Source organism: Gymnoscopelus microlampas, assembly GCF_963454915.1.
Source record: "Gymnoscopelus microlampas genome assembly, chromosome: 23".
Lineage (NCBI taxonomy): Eukaryota > Metazoa > Chordata > Actinopteri > Myctophiformes > Myctophidae > Gymnoscopelus > Gymnoscopelus microlampas.
In genome coordinates, this window is record NC_139960.1 from 13,484,742 (window position 1) to 13,509,916 (window position 25,175).

At 41.3% G+C, this 25,175-nt stretch overlaps 1 protein-coding gene across 1 annotated transcript in view; it reads left to right on the top strand.

Annotated features, from left to right (window-relative positions):
- Positions 1 to 25,175, top strand: part of cped1 (cadherin-like and PC-esterase domain containing 1) — a gene marked incomplete at both ends in the record, with an annotated part of 97,111 nt that overhangs the window by 39,348 nt on the left and 32,588 nt on the right. Inside the window, 2 exons of the mRNA XM_084050191.1 lie at positions 1,099 to 1,285; positions 2,965 to 3,139. Of these exons, the coding sequence (XP_083906317.1) occupies positions 1,099 to 1,285; positions 2,965 to 3,139 (362 nt within the window). The remainder of the gene's footprint in view (positions 1 to 1,098; positions 1,286 to 2,964; positions 3,140 to 25,175) is intronic.

Here is a 25,175-nt window from a genome sequence, read left to right on the forward strand (position 1 = left end):
TCTGAAACGGGAAACTTTCTGCACAATGTGTACTTTCTACTTCTGGTACTTTAAGTGCATTTTGATACCAACACTTTTGCACTTTGACTCAAGTACATTTTTAATTCCGAACTTTTACTTATAACTGAGTATTTTTACATGGCAGTAGGCTATTGATACTTTTACTTAAGTATTGCATTTGAGTACTTTTTCCACCACTGCATCCACTTGACTTTTTGACGATTTTTAAAACTATATTTTTTATAATTATCCAGTACAGTTATAGTGCTCAGTGTGAATGACCCTTTAAGAGTAACATTTCTACAGCTGGTGACAGTAACATTTCTCAGCTGATCCAGGACAAACCTCCTTCCCTGAATAGAAGCCGGTACAGAAGTCTGGTTATAGACCAGCTGTAGTCTTATATTAGCACACTTATCATGGTGTGCTAATATAATCAAAGGTCTTATTCATGTTTAAAGAGCCAATATGCTGTCTGCTGGCGCTGACGGTGTTCCTGGCAGCCAGGGTGTGTGTTGATGTGGTTCTTACTGAAAAGATCCTTCAATCAGTTTACCACCTGTGCTCAGTATGAGCAGTGATGTAAAGTAACTAAGTACAATTACTCAAGTGCTGTACTTAAGTACAATTTTGAGGTATTTGTTCTTTACTTGAGCATTTCCAATTTTCCATACTTCTACTTCTACTCTACTACATCTCAGATTATTTTAAAACTTTAGTTACTAGTTACTTTGTAGATTTTAATTATTATTACAAAACATACATTAACCACTTCAGCCCTATATACATTTCGGACAAAATATCAGATCTACAAGCTCACAATGCGAAAAAAAACCAACAATAAAACGTTGGCACTGGTGATGAGATTAACCTCATGGAATGTATTAAGTACATTTTTGATACCAATATTGATTTGTAATTCCGAACTTCCCAATCACTCAACTGTACATGTGTTTGTTTATGTGTGTGTGTGTGTGTGTGTGTGTGTGTGTGTGTGTGTGTGTGTGTGTGTGTGTGTGTGTGTGTGTGTGTGTGTGTGTGTGTGTGTGTGTGTGTGTGTGTGTGTGTGTGTGTGTGTGTGTGTGTGCGCGTGTCCAGAGCGATGTGCGGACCCCCACCTCAGACAGCTGTACACGGACCCCCCGCTCGTCCTGACACCTCCCTTCAGTCCCTGGGTGAAGACGTACCGCGCCGAGGTGCCCTTCGACACGGTGACGGTTCGAATCCGGCCCGAGCCTGTCAGCGCCGCCTGCCGCGTCCACCTGGACGAGCACAGAGGACCGAGGTGAGACCATAGCCTTGCAATATATGAGTCTTTCTGTCTAAGGGGACCCTTACGGGCCTGTAACTCTAACATAGTGGTGTAAAGTTGGTACATGTACTCAAGTACTGTACTTAAGTACAAATCTGAGGATTTTTTACTTTACTGGAGTTTTTCCGATTTTTAGTACTTTTACTTCTCCACTACAGACAAATGTTGTACTTTTACTCCACTACTATTAGATGAAAACTTTAGTTACTAGTTACTTTATAGATTTTGAATATTATTACAAAACATACATTAACCACTTCAGCCCTATATACATTTCGGCCATTTGAAAATAGCACAAGCTCACAACGCGTCGCGATGCGACGCATTGTGAGCTTGTAGATCTGCTATTTTCAAAAGATTTTTAGACATTTTGAACTTGAGTCGAACACAATGAGTACTTTTGGTACTTTAAGTACATTTTGATACCAATACTTTTATACTTTTCCTCATGTACATTTTGAATTCCAGACTTTTACTTGTAACAGAGTATTTCTACATCGCAGTATTGATACTTTTACTTACTTACTCCTCATGACAAACAACATGCTGTTCATAACCAGAGAGAGAGAGACTTATATGGTACCATATGTGCAACTGGTATGAATGTGTAGGTGTGTGCATATCTTTGGTCTTTGTGTGTGTGTGTGTGTGTGTGTGTGTGTGTGTGTGTGTGTGTGTGTGTGTGTGTGTGTGTGTGTGTGTGTGTGTGTGTGTGTGTGTGTGTGTGTGTGTGTGTGTGTGTGTGTGTACGCGCGTGCACGGGCCTGAGAGAGGTCAGTGCACTCAAATCACAACTTATCAGGGTGAGGCTGAAATCTGAGGTGCTGACAGGAGAGTTTTATACACATAACATATACAGGCCTTTTCACAGGGACACTGCAGTGCATGGTGTAATGCCTGATCAGAACTGTAGTCCAGAAGGTGGCATACCGGTTCAGTTTCTCATGGCTTTGTTTGATTGCAGCAGATTTGAATCGGAAAACGCGTATGACATCTTCAAATGTGATTCCGGTTCAAATCTGCTGCAGTGTAAAGAAGAAAATTCTTACTACCGGATATATCAGGCCTAGTGATGCACATGCTAGTTCAAACAAATGCAGTAAATGTGTTCTACAGAAAGACACTTTTGAAAGCTTCCCCAGAAAACATCATCTGTCACAAAAGGCTTTTTCAGCTTCATATTCAAATAAAATATCGTAAAATAAATTGGGATTATTTTACAGATTTCACAGATCTGTGTCATTTTTAGATTTCTTTGGGCTATTCAAAAATAGCAGATATACATCTTTGTATATATATATATATATATATATATATGATTTCTTTTTTTTAAGCGAACATTTTTTACTCAAATCTGCTATTTTCAAAAGATTTTTATACGATTTATACATTTGAAAACCGTTCAATGGAGTTCAATGGACAGGTGGCGCCATCTTGAGAGGTTTTCGCTAATACTTTCAATGGGGTGACGTCACGTTCTATATCTAGATAGGGCTTGCATGAACTGGAAAGCATATTTGTGTGCTATATATATAAAGTTTATCATTATTATGACTCTCTCTCTCTCCCTCTCTCTGTCTCTCTCTCTCACTATCTCGCTGACAGCGCTGTGTGTGATGTTTTCTGAGAAGCTGTGCTGTTTTTTTCCACAGGACGGCCAACTACCCGGTTGCCATCGGCAACAGCAGAATCAACATCTTGGTGACGGATGAAGCGGTGCCAGGGACGGAGCCGGTCGCCATGACGATATACACCCTGCACATGTACCGCGACAGCCGGCCCAGCCTGCCCATGTTTGGAGATCATGTGATGTGCAGCTTTGTGCAGGTATGTGAGGCGGAGGAGAGCAGCTTTGCACACACACGCACACACACACACACACACACACACACACACACACACACACACACACACACGTTTGTATTACTATACTTTTGAGGACATGAAAATGTGAAAATAGCTGATAATGCGTTTCGAGTCTCCGTGTGTTTGTGTGTGTGTGTGTGTGTGTGTGTGTGTGTGTGTGTGTGTGTGTGTGTGTGTGTGCGTGTGTGCGTGTGCACGTGTGCGCGTGTGTGTGTGTGTGTGTGTGTGTGTGTGTGTGTGTGTGTGTGTGTGCGTGCGTGTGTCTAAACTTGTGAGGGAAGCAGACATTGTTTCCTTGTAAAGAAAATATATATTGAGCTAGGCTTAGATATGTGGTAAAAAGATCGAGGTGTTTAAGGTTAGGATTAGGCACTTAGAGGTTAGGTTTAGGGCTGAATTATATTATAACATGCATGAATTTTATAGACACAAAATGCAGACTTTTTGTTGTGCTTTTGTGCACCCTCAGGCATTTTGGCCTGAGGGTGGCACTACAAGCAATGTTATGGGGTTATGGGGTCACTCATGGAGCAAGTATGGTCAAGTGCAGTGGTGGAAAAAGTACTCAAATGTTTTACTTAAGTAAAAGTATCAATACTGCAATGTAGAAGTACTCTGTTACAAGTAAAAGTCCGGAATTCAAATATACTTGAGTAAAAGTACGAATGTATTGGTATCAAAATGTACTTAAAGTACCAAAAGTAAAAGTACTAAAATGTTTGAAAATAGCAGATCTACAAGCTCCAAACGCGATGCGACGCGTTTGGAGCTTGTAGATCTGCTATTTTCAAAAATATAGCCTCGGTATAAAATTGGGCTAAAGTGGTTAATGTATGTTTCATAATGTAATAATGTATATCTGCAAAGTAACTATAGTAACTAAGGTTTTCAAATAATTGTAGTGGAGTAAAAGTACAATATTTGGGTCTGAGATGTAGTGGAGTAGAAGTAAAAGTATAGACAATTGGAAATACTCCAGTGAAGTAAAAGTACCTCAAAAGTACCTGGGGTGGCGAAACTGAAACAGAATGTTTTCCGGCAGCACGAGCTGGACCCGGGCCCAGCATGGCCCACTGTGGGAGACTAACAGCATTGCCCCGTCAAAGAGTAAATAAGTGACTGCATTTAATGACACCGGAACATTATCGCTATCCAGTTATGGAGGGGGCAGACATTAACACATTCCATGCCAGAGTTTAATATCATAATGTACTCACCAGTGCCAGCGATTTATTGTTGTTTTTTTGTTTTTTTCACCTCGCCACAGACCTCGGACCTCAGACCCCACAATTCCTTAAGATCGCGCGCTAAACTGTTTGTAGACACACAGGGTAGCTGTGTTAGTGGCCGCCAAGAGAAGAAATTTTCAATCGGCGACATTCCATTTTGCAGTCGTCGCAGTTTCTATTGAACAGCGTTCAGCGCGGAGAAAAACAGCACCGAGATAATGGCGGATTAGCGGAAGCTTTAGAGCGGCGGCGGATGGGAACGAAAATCTTCGATTTACATTAATTTCCGTTTCCGGTGTGCTACAATGAAATGTGTCACTGCGAAAGAGTGCTACAATGAAATGTGTCACTGCGAGGAAAAACAAAACAAAAAAACACTTCGCGTAGATCTACGCGACTGGCACGCTGCGCAATTATTTGGGTTCGCGTTGTCTAGCAATAGCTTGGCAGAGGTTGATGGAGTATTAGGCTCATTTTGGGCTAAATCTATGCCATTTCAAAGGGGGAAATCCTGCTCAGCTAAAATACCATTTGAATGGTGTCTGTGTGTGCCTGTCCCCCCTTTGGCCGGGGGAGAAATAATAGGCTTTTGGTCATCAGCAGTGGTGGAAAGTAACTAAGTACATATACTCAAGTACTGTACTTTTTTTTTATTTTTATTTTACTGGAGTATTTCCAATTTTCAGTACTTTTACTTCTTTTCTTTTTTTTAACAGAGTATTTCTATATTGCAGTATTGATACTTTTACTTAAGTAAAAATTGTGAGTACTTTTTCCATCGTTGGAATTCTTGGATAGATATTTCATCTATCCAAGAGGAGGAAGATCAACGTTGCAGTAGTAGGGACTAGCTCATAATTGTGTGAGACATTGTACCTTCTTCAAGGCCATGCTTCGGCCTCCAAGTGCACATCCAGGAACCGAGGATCACGGAGCCAAGATTTGACAAAGTGTAAATGTTGAAACCCTGCTGTATAGTTTTAATGATCTGATGTTGTCTGCAGGGTATAAAATGTCATCACAATTAAATCTATCTCATAGCTGTCTCAAATAATTTTCACCGGCACATGGCCATATTGGCCCTGGGCAAGATGAGCTCAGTATAGTATACTTACAGTATACTTTGGCTATTCAAAAATAGCAGATCTACAAGCTCATAGCGCAGCACTGAGTGTCGCGTGTGAACATTTGTAACTCAAATCTTTTCTTCTGGGGAGTCTGCAAATGTCTTCTAAATTCAATCAGTGGGTCTCAAACCTTTTCATGTCAAGGACCCCCAAAATGATATGTAATCGGCCGCGGACTCCAATCTGAAAATATTTTCCTCCAGGGACCCCCCCAGAAGCAAAGATTTGAGTCACAAATGTTCCCTTTAAAAAAAAATACATATGTTCTTTCTAAAGCAGATTTTCTGTCAATCTTTTCTATAGCAGATCTACAAGCTCACATGAGCTTGCTATTAATATAAAATAGTATACAATAATGGTTATAGCTCAAATCTAAAATGACACAGATGCGTTCCCAGATTGAATGGATTAAGGAAGATTTTACTGTGAAGGATATACGTGTGTAGCTGTTTGTTCAGGCTTGTTCTTGGCCTTGTGTAAAATACAGTTGTCTCTACTGTATCTACACTGCTCTCTCAATACAGCGTTCCTATGAAAACCACCAAAAAGCACAGATCATATCTACAGTACAGAGTCGCTGCTTTTATAAAAAGCACATCTGATCCAAATGAAAGTTGTTTTTCATTGCAAATCTGATATTCATGGTATTTAATTTATAAGTTGTTGACTTAGCCTACACCAAGGCAAAAAAAAGAATTGCGGTCCTGAATAACTTAACACAGTGGTTCTCAAACTTTTTCATGTCAAGGACCCCCAAATTGACACTTATTACCCCACGGACCCCCATTTGAAAAGATTTGCCAGGGACCCCCGTAAGAGAAGATTTTTTTACGGCTCTAGCAGTGATTCTCAACCATTTTAATTTCAAGGACCCCCAGTTTGACATGCATTAGGCTACGGACCCCCATTTAATGGCATTTCTATCACTTGGACCGCAATTTATATTGTAAAATCTATGTCAATTTAACTCTGAGAGTGTACAAATGGAACCAAATGGACCCGTTAGGGTCCATTTGGTTCCATTTGTACACTCTCAGAGTTACAGACCCATAAGGGTCCATTTGGTGGAATCTATCATTTAGCTGGGGACCCCCTGGAACTCCCTCAAGGACCCCTGGGGGTCCCCGGACCCCACTTTGAGAACCAATGACTTAACATGCTGGTGTGTGCAATTCACCACAATCGGGCTACTAATACTGTAGTTAATATTTCCCAAATCATAAGTAATACTTTTTACAATAAGGTCGATGCTTTATGATTTGTCATAATTGTTCCTTGCCAGTCCATCTTAATGTGCTTTGAGCAACGCTTGCAGAGTAAATGAGTTACTTTGAAAAGTAGCGTTCCGCGCTGCTGTTGATGGCCTGATAAAACATGTTGATGTGGCCGCAGAAGGCTTTGGTTAAATCCCAGACATGACAAATGGCGTAGAGACGTGATTTTTCGACAGAGCGGGCTGATTTAATTTTGTTTACATGCAAAAAGATTTCGTATTTGCTGCCAGACCGGCGTCTCGTTAAAAAACAGAGAGGGCTTCCTCTGTGCTGCAAATTGAAACCGTCACTTGTTAAAATCAGCAGAGTATATCATTTGAAAGTCGTGACAGAAATGGCACATTTTAAATGATTTGTTAAACCAATTATAGCAGAACTACAACTGCTAAACAAAGAAACAGCATAGGTCCTTTTTTACCTACTTTTTACCAACTTCTGCTTAATTAATTGCCTACTCTTTTTTTTACAGTACATTGCCGTAGCGTAGACTTTCTTCCATAATTTGTCATAATTGTTGTTTTGTACCCAATTGCTTGGTCGCCAATAAGCCATCTCTCTAACTGGCATGGTGTCTGTGTCCCATTTCACAAGTTTTCAAATGTATAAAATATATACAAATATTTTGAAAATAGCAGATCTACAAGCTGTCGCATCGCGACGCAATGTGAGCTTGTAGATCTGCTAATTTGAAATGGTCTAAATGTATATAGGGCTGAAGTGTATGTTTTGTAATAATAATCAAAATCTACAAAGTAACTAGTAACTCAATTGTTCAAATAATTGTAGTGGAGTAAAAGTACAATATTTGCCTCTGAGCTGTTGTGGAGTAGAAGTTAAAGTATTGAAAACTGGAAACACTCCAGTAAAGTAAAAAATACCTCAAAAAGTACAGTACTTGAGTAAATGTACTTAGTTACTTTACACCACTGCTATCAGTTGGCCGATATCCGCCTATCATGTATCGTATTGGCGTATACTGTATGTTGTCCAATATTGAAACATAACATAATGCCGGAATAAGTGTTTGGACCGATTTAGAAATGTTTTTTATTGTATTTGTATTTATAATGATTAAAATCCCAATGAAGGTTACTAAGTTTACCAAATTAAGTAATTTTTGACAATCTTTTTAAACTGCAAAATATCCTGCCTCTATTAGGCAGTTTATTTGTATAGCAGATTCTTCAACAACAAAGCAATCCAATGTGCTTCACTGTTTACATATCTTAAGTATTTAATAAAAAAAAAACGTTAAGCAAAAGAAACACAATGATATTTTAATTCAGTAAAAAATGTGAAAAACAAAGTTAAAGGTAAGTGATACTTTTTGGTATTTTTTTTGTTTTGTTAAAAGGTTAAAGTGCTATATTCTGATAGTAATCATTGCTACAGAGTGTTTGTTCGGTCACAGGGGTCTCTCCAGCTCTTTAGTAAACACATTATAGTACATTTTCAGGTAAGTGACAAAATTTAAGCCATTTTTTCTGTTTAATAAAGAGCTGGAGATAGATAAGAGCTTTATTGTCATTGCATACACAACGAAACATAGTTTGGTACCTCTGCAGACAACAACAGTATTAAAAGAAGATCACTGGAGAGACATGGAGACTCCTTTCACTGAACAAAAACACTATATCAATGAGTACTATCACAATATAGAGCTATTTAACACTTATTCTAACCAAAGTAAATCACTTACCCTACCTTTAAGCACTTATCTCACCTATTCAGGACACAGAGATAAAAACACAATATAAATGGACATTTGAAAGCAATAGAAAAATAAGTAGCTACAAATAAAACAGAAACATAAAAATGTAACTTTACAGTGCAGAATAGCAATTATAAATCTCAGTGCAAGGCAGCAGCAAACAGGCAGTTTTTTTATGTGATAAAAGAGTTTTAGCAGAACAGCAGTTTTCTGGAAGTGTATTCCAGATATGTGGTGCATAAAAACTGAATGCTGCTTTTTCATATTTAGTTCTGACTCTGGGGACGTAAAACATACGACCTGATGATCCCAGATGGCCTGCGAGGTCTGGATGGTTCATGATATCGCATAAAGATCAGAAATGTATTTTGGCCGTAAACCATTCAATGCTGTATAAAACAACAGTAGTATTTTGAAATCAATTATTTTTTACATGATATCTTTGTCACAAGTGTGTATACATACATAAGAATAGACTATATCCGATATCGTCGCCTTGCTAAACTAATGGCCTAAGTCATTTTTTGAGGAAAATTATATTTTTGCCTAAGTCCTCATGACACTGGCCACCTCTGGTAAAATGGCCCATCTCTTAATTGAAAAGGATCATGCTATTCCCGCCTCTTTTAGTATAATGGCCTAACTCCCTAGTGTTACTTAGTTACCAAAATAGGGCTTTTCTTTGGCCTAAGTCACTTGTTTTTGTGACTTAGGCCAAAAGAATTGGCAAAGGATTTTGACTTAGGCCAAAATCATTTGGCCTAAGTCAGGTTTAATCCTATTTAAACCTATTTAAATCTCTTATGTTACATAACTGACAGACAGTGTTATTTCTATTTAAATAGTCATAATTTGTTATAAACATTTTGGGTGAAATGATTAAGAAATATCCTATAGTTTTGTTTTGGATCAGTTTTTTATTTTTCCTGAAAAACTTTAAAAAATGACTTAGGCCATTAGTTTAGCAAGGTGACGATATATTAATACTGAACTGATCCAGTGTTGGTCAGCAGTGGTGTAAAGTAATATTATTTACTCAAGTACTGCACTTAAGTACAATTTTGAGGTACTTTTACTTTACTGGAGTATTTCCAATTTTCAGTACTTCTACTTCTACTCCACTACAATTATTTGAAAACTTTGGTTACTTGTTACTTTGCAGGTATAAATGATTATATTATAAAACACACATTAACCACTTTAGCCCTGTTGTATACATAGGCTATTTGAAAATAGCCGATCTACAAGCTCACAACGCATCGCATCGCGACACGTTTCGAGCTTGTAGATCTGCCATTTTCAAACATTTTAGTACTTTTACATTTGGTACTTTAAGTACATTTTGATGCCAATACTTTACTCAAGTAACAATTTGAACACAGGCCTTTTTACTTGTAACAGAGTATTTCTACTTTGTGGTATTGCTACTTTTACTTAAGCAAAATATCCGAGTACTTCTTCCACCACTGTTCAGTCAGGCTATATAGTTCATAGAGCTCCGTAACGGATCTTTCTTCAGCTGCCAGGCTTTTAAAACGCATGCAAATTCACACACATACATACTGACACGCACAGACACCCACCACGTTATGCTAATCCTGGGTCTACCTATGGGGTGCCTTTGGAAAGAGCACGAGGAAGGGAGGAAGAGTTGGCTTTGCCCCAAATAACAAGCTGCTACAGCATTCGGTTGTTCTGGGGGCCCTTAGCCTTCTGTATCAATTGGCTTCAAAACATCCTCTCCGCTCCTCTATCCCATCTGTTACCCCCAGCCTCTTACTATCCCATCATCACCATCACACATGTGGTCGTAGTTTGGCTGAAAACGGCGGAGAGAATTCAGGAAAAGCCATCAGATAATATACAAATTGTTCTCTCCAAGCCCATTGCCAAACATCTCTAATGGCTTCCTTTGCTGTGAGCATGTAAGGACGGTGAGCAGCGAGTCAGACATATAGCATTCTGCTGCGTTAGTTTTCCGAGACTTTATTCTTTCTTCAACAGTTTGCTTGATATTTCTTGCGTGTGTGTGTGTGTGTGTTTGTGTGTGCGCGCGTGCGTGCGTGCGTGCGTGCGTGCGTGCGTGCGTGCGTGCGTGCGTGCGTGCGTGCGTGCGTGCGTGCGTGCGTGCGTGCGTGCGTGCGTGTGTGTGTGTGTGTGTGCGCGTGCGTGTTGCACATCTTCATGCATGATTGCGTATGCTTTTGTGGCCGTGTTCAATGTGTCACGTTACCTTTGTGTTGATTCTGAGGAAGGCCAGCAGGCCGAAACGTCAGTCAATAAAAACTCACTGCATATGGAGCCAGAGTGTGCGACACTATTTTAGGCTATACCTCTGACAACCACTGCAGCCCTCCCCTTTGTTTTAAAGCGACATTTGGACCTATAGTTCACACATACTGCATCATGGACATTTGTAATATTGCTCCCAGCAGAGTGCAGAGTGTTTATGGAGTTGAAAGCCTACTCTACTTAGTGTGAACACTGTGAGCCCCCTCTAAAATACACTTTTTGGCCAGAAAAGAAAATATTTCACCGGAAGGAAAAATCTGGTCAATAGAAAAATTCCATTCACCAGATCTGTAGGGGGCGCAGTGGAGTAACCAAAAAATATTTTTACTTCCAGTGAAATATTTTCTTCTTTTCTTTTTATAGACGGAGGGCTCACAGTGTGCCCACTAAGTAGAGTAGGCTTTCAACCCTCTTTGTTTTGGTGAGTAGCGAAAGTGTATTTTTTATTTTTCACTAAAGACGAGAGGTTGCGCAGCCTGCGCTACCGCGGGTGTGAGGGGAAAGGATCGAAAGTACCATAGCGCTAAGGAGAACTCCTTCTAACGCTATAGGACCAGAGCTGTAGGCGAAACATAAACCCCCTCCATCGCCATTGGCTGACGTAATCGCGCACACACGCCCCGCAGAGAGACTTTGTTTTATCCCTTGCTTTTGCCTTGATGATCAGTGGAAGCCAATCCTTGCTATCATGGGTTTAACATGTTTGAGGCTAGCTGGGACTGCATGTGTCAGAGGAATGCTATTTACTGCTACTACACCCCGAACCTTGCCCCGTGTAGATAGTTTTTAACCGCTTAAGCCCTGTCTTATACATCATCTTACAGCAGCGTTGGCGTAGCGAAGATAGCCGATCTCGCAGGCTCACAACAGCTGTGAGCTTTGCAAGATCGGCTATTTTCGCTATTTTGGAAAAATGTGTAGGACGCCTGCAGGGTTAACGTGGTTTAAATATAAATCGCCATAAATCTGGAAACCCCGGATAAGTCTACCGGGTATTTTGGCAGAAATGATTCCGCAAGTGACACAAAGCGTGTGTGTGAGAGTTAATCCAGCCATGACAAGTGGGCTGATGCGGGTTGATGGATCGGTGTGATGGATTCACTAAACAAGAGGGGGGGGCTCCCTAGGGTCTCGGGCCCCCCTACGGTGATTATGTTACCGCAACATCATCGTCCTTGTTCTTCAAGACCCTTAATCCCCTCCACATCTGTGACTGTTCTAATTATGTGAGCTTCTCGTATGAGACCTCATGGAAAAAGGATGGCAACTGAAAACATGCATCGAGTCGAACGAAAGACGTGGCCCCACCACGTCTTCTCCTCCAGAACCCCCGAGAGAGCGATGTAACCGTTTCCTCTGCAATCTGCTCCACTCTCTCTTCTCTCCGTTCTTCTGCGTTTCCTAATGTGATGCAGCGCATCATAACTCACTTCAAAATACCTGGAAATGCAGCTTGTGTGACATTAGCACTTTAACCCTAGCCAGTGGTGGAAAGTAACCAAGTACATTTACTTTAGTACTGTACTTAAGTAACATTTTCAGGTATTTGTACTTTACTTGAGTATTTCCAATTTCCAATACTTTTACTTCTACTCCACTACATCTCAGAGGCAAATATTGTACTTTTACTCCACTACAATTATTAATAATTGAAAACTTTAGTTGCTAGTTACTTTGCAGGTATAAATTATGATATTATTTATAAAACACTTAACCACTTTAGCCCTATTTTATACATAGGCTCACAACGCGTTGTGAGCCAGGTCCTAGACTGCAGTCCTATCTTAGCCAGGTCCTAGACTACAGTCCTATCTTAGCCAGGTCCTAGACTGCAGTCCTATCTTAGCCAGGTCCTAGACTACAGTGTGCAAGAGAGAGAGAAAGAGGGAAAAAAGTAAAAGTTATAAAACATTTAACAAAACAATGTACCGTTCAGTGCTTTGTAAAGGTACTGTAAATGTGCTTCCCATTTAGATGAAGCTCACACCATGTGTCAGGCCCTCGTCCCATGCCGAGCGCCGCTGGCCCGTCCTTACACACAGAGCGGGGCCGGGGATCGAGTCACAGCGGGAGGCGAGTGATGGGTGTCCCCCATGCGAGAGTGTGACACGCAGACATAACCGAAACAGATCAGTTGTATATTGCACAGCAAATTGTTTTGGAAACGGTCTATCTGAAACGCTTTATCGTATTGTTTTTGTTAATCCGCCAGTCTGACCTAGCTAGAATTGATCTGGTTTCTGCTTGGAAGTGAAGGGATCAAACTGTCTCTCACACACACACACACACACACACACACACACACACACACACACACACACACACACACACACACACACACACACACACACACACACACACACACACACACACACACACACACACGCTGGCTGAGTGGAAGGAGGCAGCGCATGACTTGGGAGGAGGATTCTGGGTGGTCTTTCGGGGGTGGGGGGGAGAGCAATTGTAGAAGCTTAATTCTTTCCTCCTGCACAGTTCCTCTACATGTTTGCACTCTTGTCACTGGCTTTCACCGCAAGCGCTAAGGCATGCGTGCGCACGGCGCGCAAACGCCGCGGCGCACACACACACTCAGAGCCGCCGCGTTCGCCACAAGGTCGTTGAGACAGACACACAGTCAGGGTTTTTTTTTTTGTTCACGCCCGGCCCATTAGGGCAGCACATGCTGCGGAAAGCATTAATAGATCTGAGAGGGCGTTCAGAGAGAGGTATGGAGGAGAGGGAGGAATGCTTTTTAAGTGTCGACTCGCTCGCTCGTCCCGCTCGTCGTCCCCCCGCAGCCTCTCGTCAGCTGTCATTACTTTCGACAGCGCGGCCGTGCCAGCGAATCCCACACAGTCAGGACCCCCCTCGGGGACGACAAGTCCCTCATAAATCGTGAGCTCGCGCAAGGCAACGTTCCCACTATGTTCCGAGTATTGTTTTTGCTATATAGAGCGTTAAATTGCTTCACGTCCCTCTGGGGGAAAAAAACAACTAATAGAAACGTTTCAATGAGAAATGTGTGATGTTCCAAACGTTGTCAAACAGATTACTTATACTTCAGCCCCATGATGTGATGAGCTGTTGTACAAAACCAAAAATTAACTAACAAGTTGCTTGTGGGCAAACATTTCTATAATGTGGGCACGTACGTCTGATCTCTATATGAAATCATCTGTTACAGCAGTTGAGCATAGGGCACGCACGCACGCACGCACGCACGCACGTACTCAAGTAAGAGTAAAAAAAGCATTGCTTTTAAATATACTTAAAGGGATATTTCACTTTCAAAAAAAGATTGGGTCATTTTATCGCCTACTCAGGCTTTTGGGAGCACCACGGACAGTTTTGATTCAGTTGCTTGATTCAGTATTTAGATATTTGATATTCATTTTATCAGAAAACACCCCCTTCCTATACAAACCCATTATAACTTCAAACTCCATTTCTAACATGATAGATTCATCAAAAACACCCGTCCTTGGTTCTGGTGACTGATATTGTCCTTATAATGTGCGTTTCACATAGGCCACCACCTAGGTTGCACATGAACTCTGCAGCCGCACTGAGGCCAATGCTGGAAAGCATCCCGGCCCAAACATTAACGTAAATAATAATTGGGCCGCGCGACCCGGAAATGACCGTAATAATCCTAAAACGGGAGCAAAAACATTTTTTTTGGGTGGCCCACGGCCCACTGGCCGAGCGGCCCAGCGGGCATATGCCCAGTACGCCAAATGGCCAGTCCGCCCCTGCCAACAGAGTGGACAGAGGGAGGAGAAATCTTCCAAACCTTGGAACTCAGTCATGACTGCGTTACTTTTCTGCTGTGCTCTTCCCCAGTTCATCTGTCTGCAATCTGCGCGCTGTACGGTTTACGATTGAGGCATTTAACAGATGCTCTTATTCAATGTGACAGGAAGGTCAGAGGAAGGAAGGATTACCATTTGTAAAAGAACATATGCACTTTTTGGAAGTTTGTTATAGCCACTGTTTCAAATATCATGGAGTCTAAAGTACGTTGTGATCCCAGGATTTGGCTATTGGGAGATGTCAATTTGCTTAATGTAACGCTTCATAATAAGTATATTGTGTTACTTGCCAGGGCAGCTGGGAAGAAAATTAACCTCATGAACTGGAAATCTGAAAACCCACCGTCAAAATTTGAAAATATTTGAAAATAGCAGATCCACAAGCTCACAATGCGTTTGTGAGCTTGTAGATCTGCTATTTTCAAAAGATTTTTATACATTTGAAGACTTGTGAAATGGGACATTCTGCATAATGAGTACTCATACTCAGGAATGTGAAGTTTTGTTTAGCAGTACAGCTGTAGTAAGTTGATAGACGCATTACTAAATGCTAAATAAAAACGAATAATAATTGTTAATATCCCTTATTTATCACATATGTGACTATTATGGGCTTTTTGAGTAATGGGGTACTACTGGCGAGAGTGCCGATAAACAATGCGGCCCCCCCAGAGTGAGTGTGGAAATTTAGTGGCCCTCACCGTCTACAAAGTTGCCCACCCCTGGGCTACGTAGTAAAGTTGACCCGAGTTGGCTCTGTAGCCTACTTGGAGCGCTATTATTTACATACAGGCCAACACCAAATCAATTTAACACAAATAGCAGCACAACCACGCTAAACTTAAACCAACCGTATGGATTCCGTCCTTTTGGTCTTCCTTCTGTTAGTTTTTATTTCTCTCTCTCTCTCTCTCTCTCTCTCTCTCTCTCTCTCTCTCTCTCTCTCTCTCTCTCTCTCTCTCTCTCTGTCCAGGGGGGTCAATTAGAAAAGTAGACACAGATAAAGAGAATGGGTTGTTCTGCTCGTCCTACATGGGGGGCACAGGCAGGATGCCAGTGACTGGGGTCGTGTAGAACAGAAGGAGCCATTGATGCGGTTACGGGGAGAGCCTTTTGAAGTGCTATCATGTGATGGATATAAGGGCTACCGCGCTGATACTATGTGCTTCTGTCTGGCTCTGTGGTCAGGTCTGTGCTTCTCCTGCTTAACAGGTGCATCGCTGGCCTGGGAGAGAGCAAGGGGCGACCCCCAGATGTAGTTGCATCTCCACTGACTGACTGTCCTGTGCAGAGATAGTACAGTACCAGTGGTGGAAAAAGTACTCACATTTTTTGACCTAAGTTAAAGTATCAATACTGCAATGTAGAAGTACTCTGTTACGAGTAAAAGTCCGGAATTCAACATTTACTTGAGTAAAAGTACAAAAGTATTGGCATCAAAATGGTACAAAAAAGTAAAAGTACTCATTATGCAGAATGTCCCATTCACAGGCTTTCAAATGTGTAAAAAATCTTTTGAAAATAGCAGATCTACAAGCTCACAATGCGTCGCGATGCGACGCATTGTGAGCTTGTAGATCGGCTATTTTCAAATGGCCTAAATGTATATAGGGCCGAAGTGGTTCAAGTATTTTTTTTTAATAATAATCAAAATCTACAAAGTAATGTAAGTTTTCAAATAATTGTAGTCGAGTAAAAGTACAATATTTGCCTCTGAGACGTAGTGGAGTGGAAGTCAAAGTATTGGAAATTGGAGATACTCAAGTGAAGTACAAATACCTCAAAATTGTACTTAAGTACAGCACTTGAGTACATGTACTTACTTATTTTCCACCACATGGAGATAGTACTCCAACGGCTAGTCTAAAGAAAGATGGGGGAGTAAATAATGATTAACTAAAATTGTGTGTAGATGGAGTGTGTACAGTATATCAGTGGTTCTCAAACTTTTTCATGTCAAGTACCCCCCAAAATTAAATGTATTTGGCCGCGGACCCCCATCTCAAAATATGACCTATATTAGTACCTGCAATGCAATTGATTATACTTACTTATTTTCCACCACATGGAGATAGTACTCCAACGGCTAGTCTAAAGAAAGATGGGGGAGTAAATAATGATTAACTAAAATTGTGTGTAGATGGAGTGTGTACAGTATATCAGTGGTTCTCAAACTTTTTCATGTCAAGTACCCCCCAAAATTAAATGTATTTGGCCGCGGACCCCCATCTCAAAATATGACCTATATTAGTACCTGCAATGCAATTGATTAAAGCACAGTTACATATCGTATTCTCCTAGTCTATAGAGCACCGAAGTCTGACGTAATTTACACATCCTACCTGGTTCACGGTTTTCCACCCCCGTTCTGAATCCCCATAGACGTGTTTAATATTGCGTCAAATAAGAGTTCCAAAAATAAACAAATGACCCCGGCGGTTTGACTCTTATGGATATGAAGCATCAACTGACGGTGAGAAAACGATAATGTTACTTCTGCCGAATTAGTTAAATTTTCGCCTGAAACAGACTGTATCAAATATAAGTGACTGACTATCATAAACGATACAGAACCTCCTCCCTGACAATATCGCCGAGACAGTTTGTTTATTTTTGGACCACAATTCTTATATGAGACGATTCTATGATGACCCAATGTTATTTTCCATAGAGAAATCACTTTACGAACCAGGGGATGAACGAGTGACGTCAGGACTTCTGTACTCTATTGTCAATCGTTCGTGTCTCCAAATGTGACATATTCAGAATGATTAGGAACGCTTGTTCCATCTTCCGCTCTATACTTCCCCATTGCAATAATGCAATCATTTGCCGCGGGAGCAGGAGAAGTGGTCCATGTATCCCACTGTCTCCTCCTCCTCTCCCCAAAGGCCCGCCCACACTGCAGCACCTACAGCCTGATGGGTAGAGATCTCCCCACTTGCGCTGTCAGTATATAGATGAGCTTAGCGGGGGTCCTGGGCCCCGTTTGAAGTGTGTGCAGCTGTGAATTCCTTTGAGGGTCCGCTGACAAGCTTCCCCTGTGCCATTATAGCCTGTTGTTCTACTGCCCCCCCCCCCCCCCCCCCCCAGGGGCACAGAGGCTGGCTCTGTTACACACACGCACGCACACACACACACACACACACACACACAGGCACGCGCACGCGCGCACACACACACACACACACACACACACACACACACACACACACACACACACACACACACACACACACACACACACACACACACACACACACACACACACACACACACACACACACACACACACACACACACACACACACACACCTCAACCCCCCACTCCCTCCATCCAAAACCTGGAGTGTGCCACTCCACGCGGACAATGGTCGGCTTCATGGCTGTGCATGCCGTTATCATACACCAGTTATAGGGGAAGGTAAGTGTGTGTGTGTGTGTGTGTGTGTGTGTGTGTGTGTGTGTGTGTGTGTGTGTGTGTGTGTGTGTGTGTGTGTGTGTGTGTGTGTGTGTGTGTGTGTGTGTGTGTGTGTGTGGGGGGGGCGTAGTCATTAGTCTCTTGTTGTATAGAGCTGCTCAGTCCAATAAAAATGATTGCTTCACTGGCTTCACTGTTTGATCCCCCCGAGGTCACGTCTCGCAGACAGGGCTCTCCCAAACAGTCATTATAGTGGTTACGTCCACTTATCTTAAAAAGGACGATGTTTAAGATTCTGGGGCTAAAAGAGCTGCTTTGTACGTGACCGCCCAAGAATGCCATGGTGGGGATATTGTTTTTGACAACACAAGGCACCGTGAACTTCAACTTCAATGACTGAATTATATGACTCTGGCCTCTTCATCTAAAGAAACATGACAGAGTATTACAGGAGACTAATGGCTGTTCAATCTGACAAAGCAGTTTTTAATATGCGCTATTGGTAGTCTGAAAGAATTACAAATATACACATACTCAGGGGCGGATATTTGCACTAGACAGACTAGGCACTTGCGTGGAGCCCCTCGGGGAAAAAAAGATTATTATTATTTATTTTAAATCTTTATTTATAATCTCATGAAATTACATTACAACGTGAAATCGCGCAAAGACACCCGACTTAATGTTTTGAGGGCAAAAATAATATTAAATTAATTTAAAAATCAATTAAAAAAACATCTAAAATCCGCCCCTGCACATACTCCTGAGCATACCCCACATCTTACTCATGCAGACACGCAAGCTAGGTTTCCATCCAACCAGTAAATTGCAAAAGGAAATAATATTGCAACGACTTCAAAGTGGAGGCTTTTATTGTTATAAAATGTATTATGCACATTTTGATGGACATTCATTTGTCGAATAAATGATTCAACGAATGCAACCGATGATAGCAACTTCTCCACTGTTACCATACCCTAGGACTTCCCATATAGTCTTGTTTTGTAGCCATGAGTTAAAGTATTATCCTCCTACTATTAACCCATTAAGACCGGAAAATAATCTGTGTAATTTTTAGATTCATTTGACTATTCAAAAATAGCAGATAGCTATAGCTATACAGGAGACTAATGGCCGTTCAAGAAGCTCATAGCGCGGCACCGAGTGCCGTGCTATGAGCTTGTAGATCTGCTATTTTTGAAAAATATTGAACATTTTGTGCAAGTCTTTGAATATGTCTATATTTTTTAAAGCAAACATTTGTAACTCAAATCTTTGCTTCTGGGCGATTCTACAAATACCTTCTAAATCCTAACATTTAAAAAAAAAAATGATGTTGCTATAATCTGTGGTTCTCAAACTTTTTCTTGTCAAGGACCACCCCTGCGCCATGAGCTTATAGATCTGCTCAGTTCAAGTTTTTTTTGTTCATTTGTCAGTCCATTTGTTAGTATTTTTGCCACTTTACCTTGAATTTGACCTTGACTGCTGACTGTTGAAAGTTTGTCATCTATTCAGGGCAGACTGCTGATCATTCCCACAAGTGTCATGAAAGGTGGCCCATGAACTACCCAAAACATGTCATCAGGCAGCCTACTGATCATTCCCTATGAACTTCATGAAAATCTGCCCCTCCGTTCTGACAAGGTAGTCACAAGCAAAGAGTAGAGGTTACTTATTTGGATTATATTTTGGATGACACACTTTCCAGAGAAAGAATGGCGTCAAAAGTGAATCACGAAAGTCAATCAAAGAACAAGACTTCTGGGCAGGATCTGAGGACTCTAGCCGGAGCCCTCATCCAGTATCATTTTGACTACATGCTTGCGTATTAATTTTGACCTAAAACAGCAGTGTTGGAAAAAGTATTCACATTTTTTTACTTAAGTAAAAGTATCAATACTGCAATATAGAAATACTCTGTTAGGGCGCGCTCCCACCGCACTTTTATCTTACCTCTGGGGCAGAATCTGCCAATGCTTTGTCAATGCAAATGTGTGGATTCTTGGAAAAAATCCGCAAGACCAGGAATCCACGCATTTGCATTGACAAAGCATTGGCAGATTCTGCCCCAGAGGTAAAATAAAAGTGCGGTGGGAGCGCGCCCTTATAAGTAAAAGTCCAGAATTCAAAATGTACTTGAGTAAAAGTACAAAATATTGGTATTAAAATATACTTTAAGTACAAAAGTAAAAGTACTCATTATGCAGAATATCCCATTTCACAATTTTTCAAATGTATAACAAGTGTATAAAAATGTTTTGAAAATAGCAGATCTACAAGCTCACAATGCGTCGCATCGCGACGCATTGTGAGCTTGTAGATCGGCTATTTTCAAATGGCCGAAATGTATGTAGGTGTTTAAGTGGTTAAAGTATGTTTTGTAATAATAATCAAAATCTACAAAGTAACTAGTAACTAAAGTTTTCCAATAATTGTAGTGGAGTAAAAGTACAATATTTGCCTCTGAGATGTAATGGAGTAGAAGTAAAAGTACTGAAAATTGGAAATACTCCAGTAAAGTAAAAAAAAAAATCTCAAAATTGCACTTAAGTACAGTACTTGAGTAAATGTACCTGGTTACTTTACACCGCTGTAAAACAGACATTCAATTTGGACTTAGCTAAATTCGTTCCCCAGCTGTTGTAAACGGCTCACTGCCTGTGAGTGACATCCTCTACGTATCATGAATTTAAACTGTATATTTTGGTTTCTGTTGCACTGTTGTTTTGTCTAGTTGTTTGAGTGTTGAATTGTTTAACGGGCCACAGTGGAAACAAGCCTTTGGGCTTTCTGTGTGTCATCCATTTGGCGTGTTTTAACTCGTTGTATACTGACTTTACCGCAAATAAAGCCTTCAATCAATCACAGTTAATTTACTAACAAACACAGAATCAAACAAACGGACGGACCAATTACAATGCCCTGCTCCTCATAGTTTGTTGACTGTGGTCCCCAGTCGTCTCTCTTTGCCCCCCCCCTCCTTTTTTCCCTCTACACCTGTTTCTATTCACTAGCTGATCTACAACTAGATCTTCTATTTTCACTGAATGTTTACCAGTGCTACTCAAGTACATTTTTAATTCCGGATTTTTATTTGTAACAGAGTATTTTCTACATTGGAGTATTATATACATTTTTGAATGCTCGGATCTCCTCTTCTTGTTAAACCATGCAGACTGTGTGGTTGACACTTGCCGATACTCTGCATCTTAATCTCATGTACAATTTACTGATACTCTTGCACTAATGTCTATGTCATGAACAGTATATACCAGCTGCTCGTACACACACACACACACACACACACACACACACACACACACACACACACACACACACACACACACACACACACACACACACACACACACACACACACACACACACACACACACACACACACCGCCTTTCTTTCTCTCTCTCTCTCTCTCTCATGTCTTTTACTCTCTGGATGAGGAATCTTAACATCTGGCAGAGTGTCTCACCTGGGAAGCAGCAGGGCAACACAGGTCAAAGTGTAGGATTTATCATTCCCACGCTGACACGTCATGCTCTCACATCCAACACCATCCCTCAGCAACAGATGGACCTCAACAGATGGTCATCAACCCAAACTAATTGCCCCTAGTGGGATTAATAAAGCTGTTTGAAGTTGAGTCCTTTGAGCTTCGTCCTCATCTCTACACTATCTTTCCACTTTATTTATTTTGAGAGCTCACATGAGTGTAAAAAGGAGAGATGGGCAGTCATTCTATAAAACATTTCAAAAGGAATGCACCTTACAGACAAAGCAGAGAAATCGTGGCCCGTTTCACAGTCTGTGAATCTGTAATGGAGCCTCTGGAAGTTACATGCAGATCATTTGCTGTCTGTATTGCGGAATAAGCTATTTTCAGCGACTGAGTGCACAACTTTATGAAGTAGCCTACCTCAGGCATTTTGGGTTGTGCTCAGAATGGACCAACAGCTAAAAAAAAAAGCTAATGGATAGCGAGTTCATGCTCAAAATGCTTGTATTCTCAGGTCGAGTAAGGGAAAGTAGGGCCCGCTCAGAAAGTGGAGAAATGTGTGTCAATAGCTAGTCTAGCTACCATTGAGGACACTAAGGTGTTAAAGGCCTGAGGTACAGTTCCTAATATTTTTCGCAAATCCCCAGTCGTTGCTTGCATGACGTCTAGCTGGAGAGGCTCAGCTGCAGACATTAATTCATTCATTTCCCAACAACATCTCTTTAAAAAGCTTACATCAAGTGCAAACATTTTCCTCCAGTGATAGCACTTGTCGATGATGTTATTAGATTTGTCCTCCTATTTTTTTTATGTACACACAAATAGCAGATCTACACGCTCATAACATGTTGCAATTGTAGATCGTCTATTTTCACTATTCAGCGTACGACTAAGTACATATACAAGGCATAAGTGGTTAAAATCAATTCAAGCACTCCAGACTCGCCTGTCGAAGAGTTAGCAATATCGCTGATGTGGTCGACCGCACATTTCCTCTCTGTCGAGGTCTTTCTCGGTATCATTCGTTCATCTTATTCTCTCTCTCTCTCTCTCTCTGTCTAACATCTTTCTGTATAAATGTAGCCACCAGACCATAGCATCAGTGTACAGTATACTCATTAGTGACCGACATTTGTGGTCGGTGTGGTCAGATGTCTCCTGTCAACTTGACAGAGTTCAGAGGATGTGTGATGGAGGTTGCTGCCAGTCAGTGTCCGTCCTCTGCTCGTGTGTCATTCATCCGATGCTATGTGTTTCCCTGCCCCGCTGTGGCCCCCGGGGCAAATAGCGCAGTTATAGGAAACGTGTGCATTTGTTTATCCCATGACGACCGGGGAACGCATCTGTGTGTCATTTTAAGATTTCTTTGGGCTGTTCAAAAATAGCAGATCTACAAGCTCATAGCGCGGCACCGAGTGCCGCGCTATGAGCTTGTAGATCTGCTATTTTTGAAACGTTTGTGCAAATCTTTGAGTAATATATAGTATTTTTAAAAGCAAACATTTGTAACTCAAATCTTCGCTTCTGGGGGGGGGGTCCCTGGAACAACATATTTTGAGATGGGGGTCCGCGGCCAAATACTTGGGTAGTCCTTGGGTGGTCCTTGACATGAAGAAAGTTTGAGGACCACTATTATTACAGCAAGTTTTTTTTTTAACAGTTAGGATTTAGAAGACATTTGTAGGATCCCCCAGAAGCACAATATTTGACAATTTTGTTTACAAATGTTCACTTAAAAAATGATATATATTCAAATATTTGCACACATTTTCAAGATTTTTCAAAAATAGCAGATCTGCAAGCTCATGTAGCTTGTAGATCTGCTATTTTTGAATAGCCCAAAGAAATCTTAAAATGACACACAGATGCGTTCCCGGTCTTAATGGGTTATGCAAGCGTGTGAGAACGTCCTGACAAAACCCAAATCTCTCTCCGGTGACAACCCCAGTTCACCAGACAGCATGGAGACTCAGTGCTGAGTATGATCTCATTTTACCGGCACTATTCTGCAATCATCCTTCGGTTTCACTGTCTCGCCGGTCTCCGTTTTTTTTGATTGATCGATTTTTTTTTCCCTCACTCAAATGTCAACCCGGCACACGTTTGTGGCGGGAGTTGGCCATGGAGGCTGAGCAGAAGGTAATGGGGAAATACTTAGAAGCAGAGACTCTTAAATTACCAAGGCAAGAGAAGAAATGAATTCTTTGCTTGTGTACGTTGCTATAGTGATCCCAAAGTAGGTCCAATGTGGCGTACAGCATAGGGTTAATCAAGCATGAGCCCCCTGGCAGCCCCCGGGGCTGCAGATCTCGCTCCAAATGAGTTTGCAGACCTGATCGGACTTTCCACTACCTTCCACCAAGCTCCATTTCCACAGTGCAATTATACTACAGCCAATGGAATCCAGCCGTGTAGGAATATATATATGGGAATGAGAGACTAATGTTATAGACTATAGTGTCACCACTGAGTTTGGACCTGTACACATTGATTAGGTGAGCCTAACCCATTTAGACCGGGAAAGAATCTGTGTCATTTCTAGATTTCTTTGGCTATTCAAAAATAGCAGATATACAAGCTCATAGTGCCGCGCTAAGAGCTTGTAGATCTGATATTTTTTTAAAGATCTTGAACATTTGTGCAAATCTTTGAATATACTATGTGTTTTTTTAAAGCAAACATTTTTAATTCAAATCTTTGCTTCTGGGAATTCTACAAAATGTCTTCTAAATCCTAACAGTTTTCTGAAAAACGTATGTGGCTGTATCAGTGGTTCTCAAACTTTTCCATGTCAAGGACCACCCAAAATGATATATATTTGGCCGCGGACCCCCCATCTCAGTTCCAGGGACCCCCAGAAGCACAGATCGGAGTTAAAAATGTTCGTCTTAAAACATATATTCAAAGATTTGCACAAAGTTTCCACTATTAAAAAGAAAAATAGCTGATCTACAAGCTCATAGCGCGGCACTCACTGCCTCGCTATGAGCTTGTATGTCTGCTACTTTTTAACAGCCAAAGAAATCTAAAAAATGACACAGATGTGTTCCCGGTCTTAATGGCTTAAAAAGAAAAAGAAAGGTCAGTTTATCGTACAGCCTGTAAAATGTGCAGCCTTTTTAAGGTGAAGGAAGGTTTCCGGCACCGGCGAGTGTTGCTTTCGTTTGATTAGAGGAGAGGAGATAATATAGTGAAGGCTGCAGCTCGACTCCCAATCAGAGGTTAAATGTTCCTTGCCCCTGCTGCTACGCTCGTTTGTGGTCGCAGCAGGCCAATTACCATGCATACCACAAGAACTACAGCATCCCACCACGGGACTAACCACCAGTCACTGATCGTTAGGCTCCGTTCTGTGGGCCACGCTGTGATTATCTGTCATTCTACGGCACAGCAGAGGCCTCTGTGCTGGATGGCTTCCTCTCACTCCACCACCATCTCATATCAGCTCTGTTTTTCATGTCCATTCTAAATGCAGGTTTGATGCATGGTCTATCGTAAAAAAATATTTTAGTACTCTCTTACGAGTAAAAGTCCCCGAATTCAAAATTGACTTGAGTGAAAGTACAAAAGTATTGGTATCAAAATGTACTTAAAGTACCAAAAGTAAAAGTACAAC